Consider the following 19305-nt stretch of genomic DNA (forward strand, 5'->3'; position numbering starts at 1 on the left):
GGAGCTCCGCGCAACGCCGCCGCATGCGGACGAGGTCGCTGGTCCGGAAAACTGCTTGGCCACAGGACGCAGCTTTGCAAAGCGGTGTGAAAGCGCAAGAATGCCAGACGACGTTCTGTTTGACAAGCTTTATGGCAAATACCAAGAGGAACGCGCACCGCCTGCAAATGCAAGCTAGCAGACCCAACGAGCGACTACAAAAGCTGAAAAAAAAATGCGACGATGCTCAGGAGAAGCTAAAGCTATACGAAGGGGACCAGGCGGTACAGGCTATAACGAAGATAAGAAAAGCAGCAGCGGAGGGCGACAAAACTGCCGAGTTTCTCGTTGAACAAGTTTAAAATTTTAGTAAGGTCAGACCAACATGGCAAGAGAATACAGTTCGAGAATGTGTGCTGTGGAAGGCAACGCCTCGTAAAGGGTACGAACACGTGAAAGCGAGAAAGCTTCTCAGGACGCCTTGCCGATCTACGCTGCAGAAGTTTCTTGGGTCATCTACAGGAGAGACCGGAATAACTAGCCTCATCCGCGAACGTCTTCAAGGGGAAAGGCGTAGTTTACTCTCAGAAAAAGAGCCGTAGTGCAGCCTCATAGTTGACGAAATGTCAATACAGCAGAAAGTTACTTATGATCGACAAGTGGATAGAATTTTTGGGCTCGTCGATGTACAGTGCCAGGCGCGAGAACCTGCTGTTGTGGTAGCCAACAGGCTTCTTTGCTTTGTTTTGCGTGGACTCTCAACAGTATATGTGATTCCAGTAGGTTATTTATTCACGAGAAATTTGAAGCACGATAAGCTCCTCCTGACGCGCAGTGTCATCAAGGCAGTTAAAGAAAGAGGATTTCGAATTGTCCGCATTGTCACTGACAACCACCAAACCAACACAGCCATGTTCCGGAACGGAACTTGTCCGATGACAACACACTCCAGCATGTCGTCCCACATCCAGAGCGCGAAGGCGAGCCTCTATTTTTGTCATTTGACCCTAGCCACCTGATCAAAAACTTAAGGACGAACTTGCTGGAAAGCGAAATGTCCGACGGTATCGAGCCAATCAAAGGGGGCGTTTTCCTGAAGACACTCTACAACATCCAGAGAGATATGCTTGTTAAGCCAGTGCGACTGTTGAGCCGTGCTCACGTTGAACCCAGCAATCTTGAAAAGATGAAGGTCTGTCGCGCGACATTGCTCTTCTCGCCTACGATAATCGCCATGCTCGAATACCTTCAAAAAAATCCTCGATCACATGAGAAGGCTGCGCAATTTCAGGATTGTCGGTCAACTATCATATTCATGAAATATGTTGGGTTGTGGTATGACCTCCATGACATTTCCGGTTGGAAATCGAGGGAAAGGCCATTCGTCAAAACTGAGGATGATAGGTTGGCTTGGCTTGAAGTTGACTTCATCAGTTACCTCGAAAATGTGAGACGTGAACCCGTATGCAGTCGCTTACAAAGGAGACCTACGAGGCTACCGTAATGACAACTAGATCAACGGTTGCCGTCGTTGAGTACATGCTGACCGACCTGGGGTAAGCACAAATTCTGCGAAAATTTGCCTGCTAATTTTACGTTCTGATTATAGCTTGGCTAATGTGATGCGTGACTTCAAGGTGTTAACCATACTTGTTTTTGTTTGGCTTTTGAAAAACTGCAGCTTCAAGTACGTACTGACCCGTGGGCTCAACAGCGATCCAGTAGAGTCTGTGTTCAGCTGCTTCCGCCAATTCAATGGCGGTAATGACCGAGTTGATGCAAGAGCAGCAGTCTTCACAGCAGAGAAGTTGCTGAAGGTTCGGCTGCTGTTTGCTTCTTGAAGTGTCTAGTGTTTTGGTTTTTGCAAAAGTGGCAATCGCCAACCATGTTCTGGGGCACAGGTCGGGATTTTACAGGCTGCCAGCACTGGAAACGCGCCATCAAGTTCAGAGTGCAAGACAGCGGTGAAAGGTTGGAACCACGACGGTGACCGAGAAGACCCAACTATACCGGAGGCAGCCTTGGCAGTGTTGTGGAAGTTGCAGCATGTGATGAAGCACGACGAGGTCTCTCCACACCTTGAGTTCGCACCGCTCACATACATGGCGGGGTACTTGGCTTTCGTCTGTGAGCAAAAGGTGAGCTCTATTTTTTTAGATGACCATGCCTACTCTATGATTAGCCATTTGAATATTGGTTAAGTTGAAGACAATTGACGCAATTAGTGAAATCTGAATCTGTGAAATTATACAGGTGGCGTGCCGTGAATGCAAGGTGCGACTAAAGGGAAGTGCTTCGCGGGCTGGAGCGTATCAATTCACATTCAGTCTTGGCCAAGGTGGACTGAGCTACCCGCGCCCTGAAGTCGTCTGGTTATGCAAGCTGCCGTGTACTTTCGTCGAATTAGCTCTGCAGTCTGCTGAAGTTTATCGCTGTGGGAAACTGTGCCAGCTCCTCTCATGTGCTGTGCTCCCACACCTCACGGTTTGCCCGCTCATGTGGTGTGCAAAGTGCACGGACCATTATCACTGTCGAGAGCTTTGCGAGATATTTCTAAAAAAGTTCCCGAGACTCCTCCTGGCGAACTGGGCTGGTGACCTTACCAGCTCTTTGGACAGCGTGCTCAGGCTTTCAAGAAAGCCTCTTTCCCGCAAGGTCCTGCGTTTGTAGAGAAGACTGCAAACCTTGAACAGTAGTTTTCAAATAAAACAAATTTGCATTCTGTGAGTCATGCGTCATCTTAAACGAAGCCCTCTTTTTTTTAAACCTGTGCTCAGAATCAACAAAAACCGTGTCTTGCACGTCAACACCACTCTATATCTTTAGTTCCATATCTGAAGCTGCGCTTCCTTCACGACACAGAAAGCAACTGAAGATACTCGTAAATCCACATCACTGATGAAATCATCGGTGTAAACACACACGAATAGAGCACTTAAGTGACTCTGCGGTACCTGCCTGTCTTCATTTTTCTCGTACTGTCTTTATTTCTGCTTCGTTTTCCCTTGCCGAATATCGCGCCTGCCACCCTCTCGCGCGCAATCGACACACAATATCTCGACGCCGTGTCGCATGCCGTCGCGCATTGCCTAACCCCAAGCAAATAACTGCGTTTTCATATGTAAGCCCTGGAACCACTACACCCTTCCCAAACATAGTTCTCAATCACTGGTGGATCTTCCTGAGTCTCTAAGGTGCGTTTCTGTAACCGCATGCACACCTCTTAGCTGTCAATTTAACTGTTGCTCCTCAATCTCTAACCACTTTTCGTTTCATCTGCCGCCGTGCATAGTTATGTAGCCTTTTGCACGACGATACTTTTTCTATTGTTGACGGTGATGCTAGTCTGAGGTTCCACCTTCTTCATTACTACCTAACCTGGCCTCCTGAGTCCCCGTGGGCCCCCCTCATTCGCCGATGTGCAGCGCCACTACCGGCGCGGCGGAGAGAACAAGAACTATCGCAATCACCAGCGGAGAGGCGCGTTCGGCAGGCCGCACCTTGTTTCCATTGGCCGTGGCGTAGGTCCTACATAGTTTCGGAGTTTCGCGCGCTTTCTCAAATCGTTCTTATAGTTGGGCTCGTGGAGCAAGCCTGCGTTTCAATCGAAGGTAAGTGTTGTCATTTGCTAACTGTTTCTGATCAGTCTGGCCTGCGGACATACGTGTGATGGCCTTGTTTTTCACCTCCTTTAGAGCTTACGGTTGGCGGGAAGCGCGCCATGGAAAACGAAGACGAAAGTTATCGTCGCATTTTTTCATTCCTGCATGTTCGTAGCGTTAGTCTGCCGCTTTTAAAGTGCAGTCCAGTGCTATACTCTCAATGTCACTCGCGTAAACAACACGCACACATCAATTTACTGGCGATTGAGAATCTGAACAACGAGGAATACAAGCGAGCAGTAATGTCAGCATGGCTTCCATGTCTAGAGCGACTGCCTACCGTCGCGTCAGCCAAGCCGTGCAAGCCGATGTGCGCGCAATACTGCCAGCTGCTGGCGAACATATTAACGCAAGGAATCTTCCTGGTGTCGCTGCCACCTGCTTTCAGCCAGTGGAAGTTCGCGAATCACATCCGAACCTTTCGCTCGGCCAAGTTACGAGGGGCAGCATTTGTGGCGGTGCGCAGGAATTTCGCAATGTGGACTAGTCTGGTGACAGCATACATAGCAATCACAGCTTTCCCGTGGATTGCATGCAGTTTATTGGTACATTCAATGTTTTGCTGGCCTCAGCTAGTATATTTAAATTTTTGTCTGCTTGTGCATTCTGCTACCAAACAGAGTGTAAGCCATGGTGCCTTTGTTGTTTCAGTTGCTTTGCACAGGTCTGTAGCTACTCACGCTGAATCTCCAAGGTTATACACAGACTTGCAAACTCAAGGTTAGTCACCTATGTGATATACATCTTTGTGCAGCTGTGATTCACTGTTCCTAGTATTATTGTTTGTACATTTATTACACTATGGTCATGTGGAGCATAACCTATGGTCTGTTCTACATTCAGGTTCAGCCTTCAGGCCAGTATCCACATCTCTTGCTGAAGCTACAAGGTCACGCACGAATTCACATGTGCTCGGTGTGTAATTCATGTGCAATGTTATGTTCTTTATGCAGGTGGAGTTTAATCCATGGTGGTTTTGTTTTAGATGCTTTGCACAGGTCGGAAGCTGCTGGCTCATTCACGGAATTGCAAACTCGTGGCATGTCATTTATGGGATATGCATCATTATGTTGATGTCTTTCATTGTTTCCACTTCTTTATTTTTTTGTACATTTATTAGCTATGGTCAAATGCCTGTGGTCTGTTTTATGTTCAGGCTCGTCATACACACCAGTACCCACACCCCTTGCTGGAGCCACAAGGCCACACACGGAACCACATGTGCTTGGTGTGTCATTCTGATGTCACATTGCTATGTTTGTTATGGTGCTGTACTTCTTGATATTTAGTTCTTTTAATGCAATTAGGATTCTTTGCCTACTTCAGGCGTTTTGAGAATATATCTATCTATAACTATCCTCTTACGTCTTTGTTTCAGGTGGTTTATGCAGGCCTGCTTCGACACATGCTGAAGTTGCCAGCTTCACGGAGTTGCAACCTCTTGGTATGTCCCACATGCAATATAAATCTTTATGCTGGCTTTGTTCAGTGATTATAATTTTTGTTTTTGGACGTTTAATGCACTGCAGTCATGCAGAGCATAACCTGTGGTGTCGTTTGTGTTCAGGTTCATCGTACAGGCCGGTATCCACATATCCGACTGGAGCTAAAAGGTCGCACACAGATCCACAAGTGCTTGGTATGTCGTCTACCTTCTATTAATCATTATAGTTAATAGGGTTCAGTGATGGGTTTTAGTGTTGCTAAGGCAAAATTTTCAGTATTTTATCTGTGAAGACTGATTTGGTCTTGCTTTCTCAGTTAATATTTACTTGAGACAAGTTACTTTTTATATTCTATATGCACCATTCGCATTCGTGATAGTCCATTAGCACTAACTTAGATTTGTTTTCATTGTAACATATTGAAAACAGAAGGTGGTGCCCTTAGCACCATATCAGCTTTGTTCTTTAGTTATCTTGCAGCCTCATGACAGAAAAAATGGCAGAACCCATCTCATGATGACTGTCGACGTAATGTGATTAGCATTCAAGCAATATAGCAGCACACCACATTGCTGAAGCCACATTCATTTAAAAAATCTACAGTGGCCATTCTAAGACTATCGTTGCTTTGGCTATAGGCGACATATAGTGTCTCCGGTATCAGCTCACTTTCTTATAGCGCTCGATTGGCGAGGTTGCCCATGAGCATGACGGCATAACGAAGACTGTGTGACGAAGATGTAATGATAAAGTATGACGTCTATGGAACAACGAAGGTATGACGACAACGCCATGGCGATAAGGAGATGGTAATTTTGAAACGATGACTATGGTATAATCACGACAATGTGAAGACTACAGCATGAGGACAATGGGATGATGCAAGTGCATGGAGACGACTGTGATGAAGGTACGGCAACAACTGCATGACAGCGATGGCGACGGCAATAAGATGACATGTTTGAAGTGATGACAATAGAAAACAGGGCGATGACAATGGTGTGCTGATAACCATGGGATTACGATGATGTAGTGATGGCACGGCGAGAGTCGGATGATGTTAGAATGACGAAGGTGGAACGACCATTACGGCATCACGACGGCAATATGACAATGAAGTGTCCAATCATTCAGTCATGGAGATAGCCAACTTTTTTGTCGGTCGAGGCAACTGACCGCGGGCTGACGCTAAAAATTTTAATTCTAGCTTTTTACATGCCTCCAGCAAGATATGATTATGAGCCAGGCACACCATAATGGGGGGCTCGAGAATAATTTGGGCCACCTAGGGTTCTTAAGCATGCACCCAGCGCATGGCACATGACCATGTTTGCATTCTACCCCCATCAGAATGTGCATGCGACAGCCAGGAATTGAACCTGCGAGCTCAAGCTTAGCACCACAACACCATAGCCTCTAAGCCACTGCAGCAAGAAGTGAGCTGACACATGAAAGCCCTTTGCAATGCACAGTGATCCATAGTTTCCTTGACCGAAAAAGAAATTGGCTATCTCCGTGACGAAGAGATTAGATGCTCGTTTCGTTTTCATTAAGGACAAATGTCTGGCTTTTAGGCTCTTTTTTAGTACCTTTTTTATTTTCTAAAGCTTATACATTGCGGTTGCAGAGTAGCAGCCAGTGCTTAGTCCTGTTCTCTCTTTCTCGTCCCGTTCGTCATTCTGCTTTTCTATCATGAAGCCATACTAACAAGCACAGTTTCAGAATTTCTCGCAATATTGCTGGCTGTCCAGTGATTAATGTATCTGCATTTTTATTTTTCGGTTTGCATTCACATGTTTCCTGTTGAATGCTGTAGTGTAAATGATAAGCAGCAAAATCTTAGAGCTCCATCTCTTAAGCTTGTGTAATTGAACAATATGTTTCTTTCACTTGTGCTATGTACCTGTGTAAATTGAAATGCAAACAGCAAAGTGCACACATTTTGCCTCACCTAGCTTTCGCTTCACGATAGTGGTGTGAGCGTGAGTATTCATTAGCCAACCCTATGGCGCAGCTATGCAGCATGTAAGAAAAGCTTTTGTATGTCGCCGCTGGCACACTACCTTTTCTCAATGTCGTCGTGATGGAGTGACACTGCCATAAGTCAGTGGTGCAGTTTATCGCTTCTATCTCCTTTAGGAGCGCGCCCCATCGTTCGAGCTATGACGGTTGCTAGCATGGACGCGGTGACTTAGAATAGCACTTGTGGTCCGTGGTGTGGCTGCGGCGTTGCAGAAATCGTGAATCCTAACTCACACTGTTATCACAAGGCCAGTGCTAGGTGACGAAAACTATAAAGAAGGCATGTGTTCTGCTATGTGTGTCCCAACTATGGCTGATAGTACGCTTAGTAGTGCTTATCACTGTTTCTTTTTTCCAATTGTTGCCACACCAACTACCATATGTACACGAAAATAGGTTGACTACTGACTTACTTGACCCCTATATAGTAAACTCACAGAAAAAAAATTTAAAATATGATTTGAATATAGGTAGACCTATATCTTTCTAGAAAAATGAAACAGTTTGACCATGACACACCCTTATTTACCGCTCGGTTACTAAATCTCGTTAGTTGATGCCACAAGCTGTAACCTCGTCTGAATGGCAGAGAAGACATCCTCGCTAGATGCTTCGCAGGCATCTTTGGCATCCCAAATGACGTTCGTGCACCGTTGAGCGCATAAAATATGCAGCATTTTTTAAAGCCAGTCTTAATAATCTCCAGACTGGCCTTACGGCAGGCGTAATGGTGGAACTCGGCTTGGTACTCTGGCTAGCTGTGTTCACGAATATGGTCGATAGCTAATTTTGGGTAAGAGTTTCGAAAAAAAGGTCTACCTATATTCGAATAAATGCGGTAATTTTTCATCTTGCAAATAGCGCTGTAATGAAAATTTACATAATACTAATCCATTATTTTTTCTTTTTTGTAGCCTTCATGGAAAAGGTATCATAGATACTTAATGGTATTAAAGGGAAGCTGAAACACTTTTCGAAAAAGATGAGTTCTCTGCGGCATTCTACAGTTTTGAGTCCCCTGAACACGAATATCTGGTTCAAAAAAGGGCGGAAACAAACGCGAGCGGCTGTTTTTTCAAGAAAACGCGCACCAGCACCTCAGGGCATCGCGCGAACGCCCCTGTTGCCCGTGATTGGTCGGGGCCGCTGTGACGTCATTCGCGGCAGTCGCCGGTCGGCGCCGCCGTTTCAGAGCGTAGCACGCTGTTCTGTTCTGGCTTCATAGCTGAGTTGTAAGCATTACGGAACATTCGCGCTCTCTTGGACAGCTTGTATTTTCGCCGTACATGTTCGAACCGACAGCCGATACGGAAAACGATGGCGGCAACGCCGGCAACGACGATGTTGAGTGTGCCAACAGCGAGAGCGATGTATGCACCTTCTCGCGCGTTGGAAATCTTAGCTGGTACGTATGTTTTTTTTTTCATGTAGCTGCACCTTCCAATGACGGGAGAAAAAATGCGCTAAAGTGTCACTGCGAATTTGCTGCTGGAAGAATGCCGAAGCACTAACTTCTCATTAGATTGTAAACACGGGTGCAATTCCGCGATGTCAAGCACCTTGCCGCTACTTGTCTAAAGTCCCGTGGTTTTTTGAGTGTTGATACACGATCGCGAACATAAGGGCCGCGTTTCAAAGCGTGCACATGCAGTGCTGCGAGGCATGGAAGTTGCTTATCATACACATCCAGAGATGGCCAGAGGTATTATATGTGCAATATTAATAATATGGTTCGACGACTTTGCGATTTTGGCTCGATCAAGTATCGGTATGCGTGCTCCATGCTAGTGTTGACATAAAGATAGGCTGTTTTAGCACCGCCGCGTGGTAAACACGATAACTGCCACAGTACGTCGAATGCCACTAGGCAAGCCTATACTCCATTTCATACCTCAGGTGCAACGCTGTGAAAGCTACGCACGGAGTCCGGTCACCAAAATTTATTACTGCGCGCGTTTCCGTCTATGCTTCGCAGCGTGCCAGCGGCGTTTGCTCGCGCGAGCATGCACGTGAAGCTGCCGCGACGGGCTGCTTGCTTATGTCTGCTTGTGACGCCGTGCAAGATGTTACTGGTTGTATCAGAACTTGAAGCCTCTTGTCTGCAGTTTCGGGGCAACTCTGTTCAACACCAGCTGCCTGTGCCACAATGGCTGCTTCAAACTCTTCGATTGATGATGGTAGTGGAACAGGTTCATCAGGGGCTCGGTTCTCAAGGAGCTCTGCTAGTATCTGAAAGAGTGCTGGGCATGGATGTCATGAATTTCAGCATATCAGCATACATGAAAGCAGTTGGATTACTTACAGTAACTGAAATACTTTTTCAGTAATTTATGCGATGGATTAGTTGTCTAGTGATTTAGTAATGTGAAATATTTTGTCTGTAATTTCATGGCTAAAGTAATTTAGTAATTGCGTTAAATATGCACCAGTAAGCTGTGTACGGCGTCAGAACGTTGGTAATGTGGTCAGGTGTCGTGGAGAAACATGGGGGGAGGGCATGAAAGTGTATGTTACCTTGAAGAAAGGTTGGCGTCCCTTTATACTTTGCTTTTTGCTTCTTGTATGCATGAGAACTTTTTGGAAGCAATCGTAAAGTAATACCATTAATTTTTAAGGCGGTAATTGGTAATTCAAGTCAATGAGCGTAATAAGACAGTAATGAGTAATGTTATATAATTACTTTCAAATAATAATTTTGCCATGCGTGATGCATAGCTAGTTCCCTAGGTACAAGGGCAAGAAAAATTTTTTTGCCAAGGAGCGATGCCTGCATTGGCCTAGACCACGTCGAACGCTGATAACTTCAATACCTCACAACGTTACTTCATTATTTGAGCCCGTTCGCCTTGCCACTGGTGCGGCTGTGCCGACGCTCGCTTTTGCGGCATTTCGCTGCTGGTAGCAAGCTATGAATGCGAAATCTACGGAACGAAGTTTTTACACGCCGAGTTCAACTACTCTAACGCGAGCATGAAAACATTACCGTAACGCCTCATGTCGTGCGATTTGAACACGAATGCTGAACAGCTAAATCTGCGGGCACCGCGTGGCAGGACGAATAACAAAAATCACTGAGTGCGCAAACGTACCCCGGCTAGTTATTTCACCCTATCAAAACAGCGCCGAACAAACAGCTGTAGTACAGTGTTCCGTGACAAAGCGGAGAGGCAAAACAGGATGAAAACGGCAAGCACTTTGCACGTACGTGAATATTCCCGGCTGTGCCTCCACCTCGCTTCGTCATAGGCCGTTTGTTCGACACTAAGGTGATCATCTGTTAAAAAATTGCCCGTGTGCACATTAAAACCCTTACCTCACGCTTTCTCTTGGCGAAGGCCGCTTTTGGAGGTGGCGAGGTGTTTCTCTTGTGGGAGAATATAGACGGAACAACGCCGGGCTTCAGTCGCGCCGATTTAACTGGAATACCGATTGCCCGCATCGTTGTCAAGCTCCGATGATGGTCACTGTCACGGAAATGGTCCGAGCACAGCACAGTTGATTTCGTCGGCACGAACTTATCTCTCGTCACCGCACGGACCCACGGCGGTGCAAGCTTCTTGTCCTTCGGGAACCTGGGAAACACCACATCGTCTCGCCCGCCTGTGTTCGCGCAGCTGAGAATGCTGCACAGAACGAGGGCATGTTGGGCGCCCTTGGCTGTAGGCACTCACGCAGCACAGAAGAACAGTTTACGAAAATCGCAAAAGAAAACAAACGTGAGCGGTGGCGGCGGCGGCAGATCGTAGCGTCGTTCAGTAAAGCGCAGGACGGAAAGAGGCAGGCCAGAACATGCCAGCACGCCGGTCCGGCAGCTCGGTCCCCGCGACTGACGTCACTCTCGCCGGTTCTCTCCTCTGGCAACCACCTCACCCGGCGCTCCGGGAAGCGATGGGGGCGTGTCCGCGGAGGTGATTTAGAAAGCGATTTCCGCCCCTTATATTAACAAAACAAAGAAAAATATTCGGAACCGTAAATTATTAGGTCTGTTCTTCCCAATCCCAGCAATTCATGGAAATTGAAAACCGTTTCAGCTTCCCTTTAAGCAGACCCAGCAGGCCCATTTACAATACCTTAATGAGCTGCTCAGCAATACCAACAGTGCATCTTCACAACCTTGTGACCTCCCTGATTTGCCTTTTTCGGATGTGACAGACGTGCTCGACTTTGACAAAGAGCTCGAGACAGACAGACAATCTCTACATCAGATGCTAAGTTCTCTGCTTCGTCTATTCTTGTAATTTTGCCAATTTTATGGCTGTAAGCACGTTTTAATTGCTACTCCACTCCCTAATCATGTTGCTTGATGGCCTAGGCTCACTGTGAAATTGCCTGTCTTGTAATTACAGTGGGCTGTAGTTACAAGACAGAAATTGATACTGATGTTACTTATGACACTAAGTCTCATTCATGACATGCTGTAGGATTTTACATTAACTGTCTATGACAATTTTAAAGAATATGAGTAAAAGTAAAAGCCAGTTAGCACTTTTCTATTTAGAAATCATTTAGGTTGCAAAACTTTCAGTGCTAACTGAATCCCAGTTTATCTTTATAGCTGTATTTTTTCTTGTTTCTTTTTAAGTGAAGAAACACTTGGTTGTCCAAGGAGGGGACTCAACAAAACAGAAAACGACACGCGTTCTACAGTCCCTCCTTAGCAGGAACGCGGCAATAAGCTCCCGTTGGTTTGGAACGAAGGGGAAAAAGAAATCCTCCGAGCTGAATCTGTGCAAGCTAATGTGTGGTGAGTTAGGTGTAGCAAGTTTGATATCACTAACTTCTTTTTAAATCTAGTGTCAAGCAGTATGCTCACTGTATTGAGGCTGCTTTGATAGATTTGATCCCTTATTGCCTAACTAGATGGATTTTCCACAGCAAAATATATACAATGTACGACATTGTAACAGCTTATGACTTATACATCTATTATTCACACTTTGCTAAGTTTACTGCTGTTATTTAGTTTTGTCTCTTTAGCAGAGTATATACTGGTCCAAGTTTTGTGCGGTGTGCAAAACTTATAGAAAAGATAATTTTGCTCATGCATGCACGCACATTGACTAATGACATCAGACACCCAGATGCCACCCCAAAGGATCTCGAGAGGACTGCCATGACATGGTTCCGCCATGCTTCCGATCGACTTGCTGCTAAACAAATATATTTTTTTAAATTTCGCTGTCAGATATGATCATGCTGAAGTCAGCTTGTTGCAGATTATCTGCATGGCCTGTACGAACATAATTTTTCACTAGTGTTTCATCCTTTTTTGTTTCGTTTTTAATGTTACCATTTGCCACTTTCAGAGCCATCATTTTCTTAATGTGTTGTTTCCTGTGCCTAGCTGAAATCTTTGTTTCCTGAAACTTAATTTTTTTACTGGTTCACACAGCTTGCACTGCCTGCTTAACTCTCTTCTAGCAGTGTAGGATTGAGAGTTAAGAGAGCAGAGCTAAGACTAATTAAATGCATCATTGGCGTAACTTGGAACACTGTTGTACAATGTTTAAAAAGTGCACAGCAATCTACACAAAAGCACCTTAGCAAGTAAATACAACTTTGAATTCTGCTCTACTAGATGAGAGCTAAGCAGGCTGTACACACCAGTAAAGAAATTAGGTTCCAGGAAATCAAAATTTCTCTTGGGCACAGGAAACAACAGAACAAAAGTTTATTTTAAACTTTGTATTAATAGGTCCTGTGAGGAGAATGTGACTTAATTACATTTGTTTTCATCTTATTTATGGGAAGCGTGCAATAAAATTCGCATTTCCAAACTTCAACTGGCGTGAAATACTGTCTAATTTATAGTGCATTGTCGAACATGAAATTAGTGTCGTGTATTTACAACAAAAAATCCAAAAATACTAGATGTTTCAACAATTCATTTTTCTGTCAGAGCATTTCTAAGCTTCAGCCATCTTCAGTGTACTCCAAAATTCGCTTCCTTATCGCATTACTTCTTCTATGATTTAATTCTGTTCTAGAACTGTTCCAGCATGATGGGGCCTTCAGTACGTTTGTCATTTGCTCTTTCACCTTTTCCTCGTCCTAAAAACATCTTAAAGCTCTTGTTTCAGGCTTGGAATTGAAACACGGAGGTCAATATCCATTGTTGTCCATTTTATGTTGGGAACTTACACACACCCATTGCTGTGTAGCTGGATACGTCTGCTTCTGCCCCCCTCAGCAATGTTTCCAGTGTTCTCATGATTTGGTAAATATCAAACAAAGAGGAAAACAACAGAACCACTGAAAGCCATAAGCCTGCAGTCTTGGGAAAAAGCAGGAAAACGAGTGAATTATATCTCGGGAAGAATACATTGAAGGTGACTGAAGTGAAAAAATGTTCGAAAAAAATGTGCAACTTTCAAAAAGGCAATTCTTTGTATTTATATGTACCTGTCTTTTAAATGCTGCATGCACTGGTAATTTTTAGGAACAGCGGATTATGTAACATCCAAATGTGTTCCCTGAATGTCCCGGAGAGCACATTTAATGGACACATCCTGTGGATATCCAAATATGATCCCAGAATTTCCCGGAAAGGACACATAATGGAAGATCCTATGGATGTCGTTTTTTGTCTCATTTGGGAGGATTTGGGGATTTGTATGGGACATCCCAGGGACATCCCACACCTCCTGAGTAGGACATCCCAGGGATATCCAAAGGACATCAGTGTGTTGTCTGGGCTTAACGCTTGCAAACTTGCTGCACGTTTGCAGACTTGCTTGATATTTTCACACTTGCTTGTCGTTTTCCCACTTTCTTGAAGTTTCCAGACTTGCAGGACGTTTGCGGTCTTACTTGACAATTTCGAACTTACTTGATGTTCGCAGCTTTGTTTGACGTTTGCAGCTTTGTTTGACGTTTGCGGGTTTGTTTGAAGTTTGCAAACTGGCTAGTCGCTTTCAGCTTTGCTTGACGTCCGCAGAGTTGCTTGAAGCTTTGTGATTTGCTTGAGGTTTTGAGATCTGCTTGACGTTTTCAGATTTGCTGGGCGTTTGCAGACTTGCTTGAAGTTTTCGACTCGCTTGACGTTTTCACACTAGCTAGAGGTTTTCACTCTAGCTTGACGTTTTCACGGTAGTTTGACGTTTCCACATTAGCTTGACGTTTGCAGACTTTTTTAACGTTTGCAGATTTACCTGATGTTTTCACATTTGCTTGGCCTTTTCAGCTTTGCTTTACGTCCTCAGATTTCCTTGAAGTTGTTAGATTTCCCGACGTTTTCAGATTTGGCTGACTTTTTCTGATTTGGTTGAGGTTTGCAACTTTGCTTGACGTCATGACTTTGCGCGTTTTCGTCTCGCCAGCAGTTTTCACGTTTTCGTATCGTCGAAAGTTTTTCTCGTTTTCGCTCGACAGCAGTTTTCGGGGTTTTGTCTCGACAAAGGTTTTCTCGTTTTTGTCTCGCCAAAGGTCTTCGCGTTTTCGCCGCGCCATAAGTTTTCACGTTTTCGTCTCGACAGTGGTTTTCGGGTTTTCATCTCGACACAAGTTTTTGTGTTTTCGTATCGTTGGAAGTTTTTGCGTTTTCGCCTCGACTGTAGCTTTCGGTATTTCGTAATGTCAAACGTTTTCGTGTTTTCGTATCGCAAGTAGTATGCGCATTTTCCTATCGCCAGAACTTTTCGCGTTTTCGCCTCGACAGTAGTATTCAGGTATTCGTCTAACAAGTTTGCGCGTTTTCGTCTCGCCAAAAGACTGCAGCAAAGATTATGGTGTTTTGCTGAATTTGCAGAATAGGGTATTCTATGAGAAAGACGTCCTCGTCAAATCTGCATAAGCATATAGAGGTAATTTTCATCTTTATGAGTATCGGGATTCAGGTTTCGCATGTCTATCTCATTATATATAATGAATTGGGCCGATCAAGCTGAAATGAGCCTGCCTAACTTAAACTTTTGTTGCGCGCAGAACACTCCTGGTTGCCCTGAAGGAGTTGGACTCTAAGAAGAGGAAAGCCGAGCTTTATCCCACCGCGGGGGAGATGAGGCATGCGGGCGGTATCTCGACGTTGACACTGGAGTCCTGTTTTGCAGCAATGAGGCGACCCAAGGCTCTGTAACAAAGTCGCATTGTCAGGCTAATTGTGAATTTCTTGGTAGCAGTGATGTAGTGCTTTTCGGTTGTTGAAAATGAAGTTTTTGTGTTTGGTTAACGCAATGCAATCATCAGCAGGGGTGATGAACAGGAAGTCGCTCGTCAATCAGATCGACATCGCCTACGAAGAGCAAAAAGCGTCAGTCATCGCTACCTTGTAGAAGGCATCAACGGCATATACTGCACAGCTGACTACTGGATCGCCCCAAACAGGTGAGGCTCTTAGCGTATGCTATAAACAGCAAGCACGCTGTGCAAGATGTGTGTATATATATATATATATTATTACGATATCACCGGGCGATGCTGAAGAGCCGCCGCGAGAACGACGAATTTGGTCGCGGTGCCCTTGGCGCGAGCGAGTGTCGGCCTGGCTGTTTGGCTCCAGTGCATATAGCCTGTAAATAGCTTCTTTCGTCTGTCTTTCCACACGTAACATTCTGCTGGAGGTTAGCGATCCCCGTACTCGCCACGGAACTCCGAAGTGGTCGGCACTAAGAGCTTGACATCACGGCTCCCGGTGACGAGCCGGCCTCTGCAACGGCTTCGGCTTGTACGACATGCTCCAATCGTAACGGTCAATTGCCCCACATCGCGACCCTGGCCTGGAGGGACAAGACGTTGACGAATTGATTAAGCTCTATGAATACGCCAGTGCTCATAACAGGTGGGACCCAACGATTATGCAACGCCCCTGTCACCTTCGAGCGTATGATGGACTCCTTGCTCCAAGGTTTCAAATGGTCCACGTGCCTCTGCTACCTCGATGACGTCATCGTCTTCTCACCAACGTTTGACACTCACCTTGAGCGTCCAACAACTAGATGTATTTCGAAAGGCGAAGCTGCAACTTAACTCGTCCAAATGTCGTTTGGGCCACTGCCAAATTACTCTTCTGGGACATCTCGTTGACGCTTCCGGAGTACAGCCTGATCCCGACAAAACTCGCGCTGTCCGAGAGTTTTCGGTTCCGAAGACAGCTGCAGACCTTCGAAGTTTTTTAGGGCTATGCTGGTACTTTCGTCGTTTTGTTCCAGATTTTGCGACAATTGCTAGACCCCTCACTAATCTTTTGAAGAAAGGCGTACAATTCTTGTGGGGTACTGCAGAAGCCACCGCCTTCACTCTTCTCGTCACTCTTCTAACCTCACCACCCATCTCGCCCAGTCCGACCCTGATGCCCCGACAGAATTGCATACAGATGCCAGTGGTCATGGCGTAGGTGCCGTCTTAGCCCAGCGTCAGCGTAGCTAGGATCGCGTTATTGCTTATGCGAGCCGCCTCATAGCACCATCGGAGCGCAACTTTTCCATATACGGAACGAGAATGCCTTGCTGTTGTCTGGGCGGTTGCGAAGTTCCGTCCTTACCTTTATGGTCGCCCTTTTTCAGTAGTCACTGACCATCATGCTCTCTGCTGGCTCTCATCGCTAAAAGACCCTACAGGCCTGCTTGATCGATGGGCTTTGAGGCTACAAGAATTTTCATATTCCGTGGTGTACAAGTCTGGCCGCCTGCACCAAGACGTTGACAGCTTGTCGCGTTACCCTGTTGATAGCTCTGACTCGATCCTCCAATATTGCCAGTGCTTCTTGCGTATTCTCTGTGTCACAGCTGCTTCATTTCGCCGACAAGCAACGTCGTGACGCCTACATCAGAGCACTCAACGACCGTTTTGAACACTCTCCGGCCGCTGCTACTCTACGCCTCTTCGTCCTCCGCGACGGTACTCTGTACCGTCGTAACCTTCATCCCGACGGCTCTGAGTTCCTACTTGTAATACTTAAACACCTCCGCTCCACCATTCTAGAAGAGCTTTACGACGCACCAACGGGAGGACACCTCGGCGTATCTCGAACATATGACGGTGTACGACGGTGTACTGATGTTGCGGAAATGATATTTTGATGCATGGTGCTCCGCGTCAATTGCTATCAGACCATGGCCGTACGTTTTTGGCCAAAGTCACTGACGACATCATGCGTGCCTGCTCAATACAGCATCAATTTACCACCTCCTACCACCCCCAAACGAACGGCCTCACTGAGCGTTTGAACCGCACATGCTATCCAAATACGTTTCAGGCGACTACCGTGACTGAGACCTGGCTCTACCTTACATTACCTTTGCGTACAACTCTTCCCGTCTCGAAACTGCTGGCTTTTCCCCGTTTTACCTCTTGTATGGCCGAGAACCGACGCTGCTGGGCACTGTGCTTCCGTCCGCCACAGCTTCAATGAGCGATTATGCCCGTGGCGCAATGCTCGCCAACTTGCGCGCGCTCGTCTACAAGTCTCAAGCACCGCGATGTCCATTTTGTGCCCGGCACCCTCGTCTTGCTTTGGTCACCATCGCGTAAAGTTGGCCTTCGTGAAAAACTGCTTTCCTGTTACACAGGCCCATATCGCGTGCTCCGCCAAGTGACCGATGTCACCTATGAAATCGTTCTAGCCACGCCCACTACGTCCTCCGCTGTGACAACCAATGACATTGTGCACGTCGCCCGACTCAAGCCCTACAACTCTCCACGCGTCCTGGATATTTAACAGCACCGTTACGGCGCTTTTGCCGCCGGGAGGGGGGGGAGGGGGTCTTACGATATCATCAAGAAATGCTCAAGAGACGAGCCGCCGCGAGAACGAAGTTCGTCGGTGCCCTTGGCGCGAGCAAGTGTCGGCCTGGCTGTCTGGCTCCAGTGTAAATAGCCTGTAAATAGCCTCTTTCCTCTTTCCGCACGTAACAATATATATATATATATATATATATATATATATATATATATATATATATATTGTGAGCACTATTTTACCCCTTCTTCTTGGTCTGTATATATTCATCATCATGGGCAGCATCGTTGTCTCTAGCGCGCGACCTGCGAAATAAACCGTTGAGGCTTAACAGCTGTCTCACAAGTGGTGGAGGCTGCTTTCGATCCCTTAGTCCTCTACGCCTTCGAGTTTACCTGGAGCTTCGTTCAGGCCGCCGCTTGCTCCGCCTTTCTGCCAGGATTGCCCCAAGAAGATCCTCCAGGAGCCTCCAGCGTCACCGTCTCTGCCCCACCGGCCGTTCCTTCATGGCCCGCCAGCACGCGGCAGGGCGATCCCACCATGTTCGCTGGCCTTCGTAGTGACGACGTTGATGACTGGCTGGACAATTATGACCGCGTGAGTGAGTCTAACCGGTGGGATGATATGCACAAGCTTCGCAACGTCGCATTCTACGTCACTGACGTTGCCAGGACTTGGTTTCTCGGCTACGAGAGCACCTTGCCTGACTGGGCGGCATTCAAACAGCAGCTTCGGCAGATTTTTGACGCTCCCAACGTCCGCTCTGAGGTCGCCAAGAAAAAGCTTGATGGACGCACACAACTTCCCAGGGAAACATACACCTCTTATATCGAGGACGTTCTCGCCCTTTGTCGCCGTGTTGACGCCACCATGACGGAATCTTATCGTGTCCGTCATATACTAAAGGGCATTGCCCAGGTCGAGTTCAACGCACTGGCGATCAAGAATCCAAATACAGTTAACGATGTGATCGCGACTTGCCAACACCTGGACGCACTGCAGGCCATCCGTTTACAACCTGTCACCGGTGACGCGCCTCCTTCGTCGGATACCGAGCTGCGTATGCTCATTCGAACTCTCATACGCGAAGAGCTCCAAGCGTGCGGCCTGCTCAGTCCTCCCGTTCTCCAGCCTCAGCCCGAAGGCTGAGCCTGCGCGATATCATCAAAGAGGAGCTGTCCTCCATGACCTTTGCTGCGAGCTGTGGCTCTCCTTCGCCATCCACCTCGTACGCTCAGGTTGCGGCTATGCAACCAGCGTTCGTTCGGACAGCGCCTCCTGCTGCTGCTACTGCCCCCAACCATCTGGCGACTGTACTACCCCGTCAGCCTGCCACAGCATTTTACACTACCCGGCCTACGCCCCGCCCCATTTGTTATTATTGTGGTATTCGTGGGCACATATCACGTTTTTGCCGAAGACGACGGCAGGACGAACGCCGTGGCTACGATGTTTATGAGAGAGACCGGTTGCTTCCTCCGAGTCCTTACCAGCGCCGGCTTTCCCCGCGCTCACTTTCTCC

General features: G+C 46.7%; 1 protein-coding gene and 1 long non-coding RNA gene across 2 annotated transcripts; both read left to right on the plus strand.

Annotated features, from left to right (window-relative positions):
• Nucleotides 1-588: 588 nt before the first annotated feature.
• Nucleotides 589-3515, plus strand: LOC142574997 (uncharacterized). Its single transcript, XM_075683974.1, has 4 exons — nucleotides 589-1535; nucleotides 1661-1796; nucleotides 1881-2117; nucleotides 3405-3515. Exons 1-4 carry the CDS (start codon nucleotides 1444-1446, stop codon nucleotides 3513-3515), a joined length of 576 nt encoding a protein of 191 aa, XP_075540089.1. The 5' UTR covers nucleotides 589-1443.
• A 503-nt stretch (nucleotides 3516-4018) lies between these two features.
• LOC142574400 (uncharacterized) lies at nucleotides 4019-5274 on the plus strand. The gene is made up of 3 exons (XR_012826522.1): nucleotides 4019-4869; nucleotides 5020-5085; nucleotides 5209-5274. It is a non-coding gene; the product is annotated as an uncharacterized LOC142574400 (long non-coding RNA).
• The last annotated feature ends 14031 nt before the right edge of the window (nucleotides 5275-19305 follow it).

Source organism: Dermacentor variabilis, chromosome 3 (assembly GCF_050947875.1).
Source record: "Dermacentor variabilis isolate Ectoservices chromosome 3, ASM5094787v1, whole genome shotgun sequence".
Taxonomy (NCBI): Eukaryota; Metazoa; Arthropoda; class Arachnida; order Ixodida; family Ixodidae; genus Dermacentor; species Dermacentor variabilis.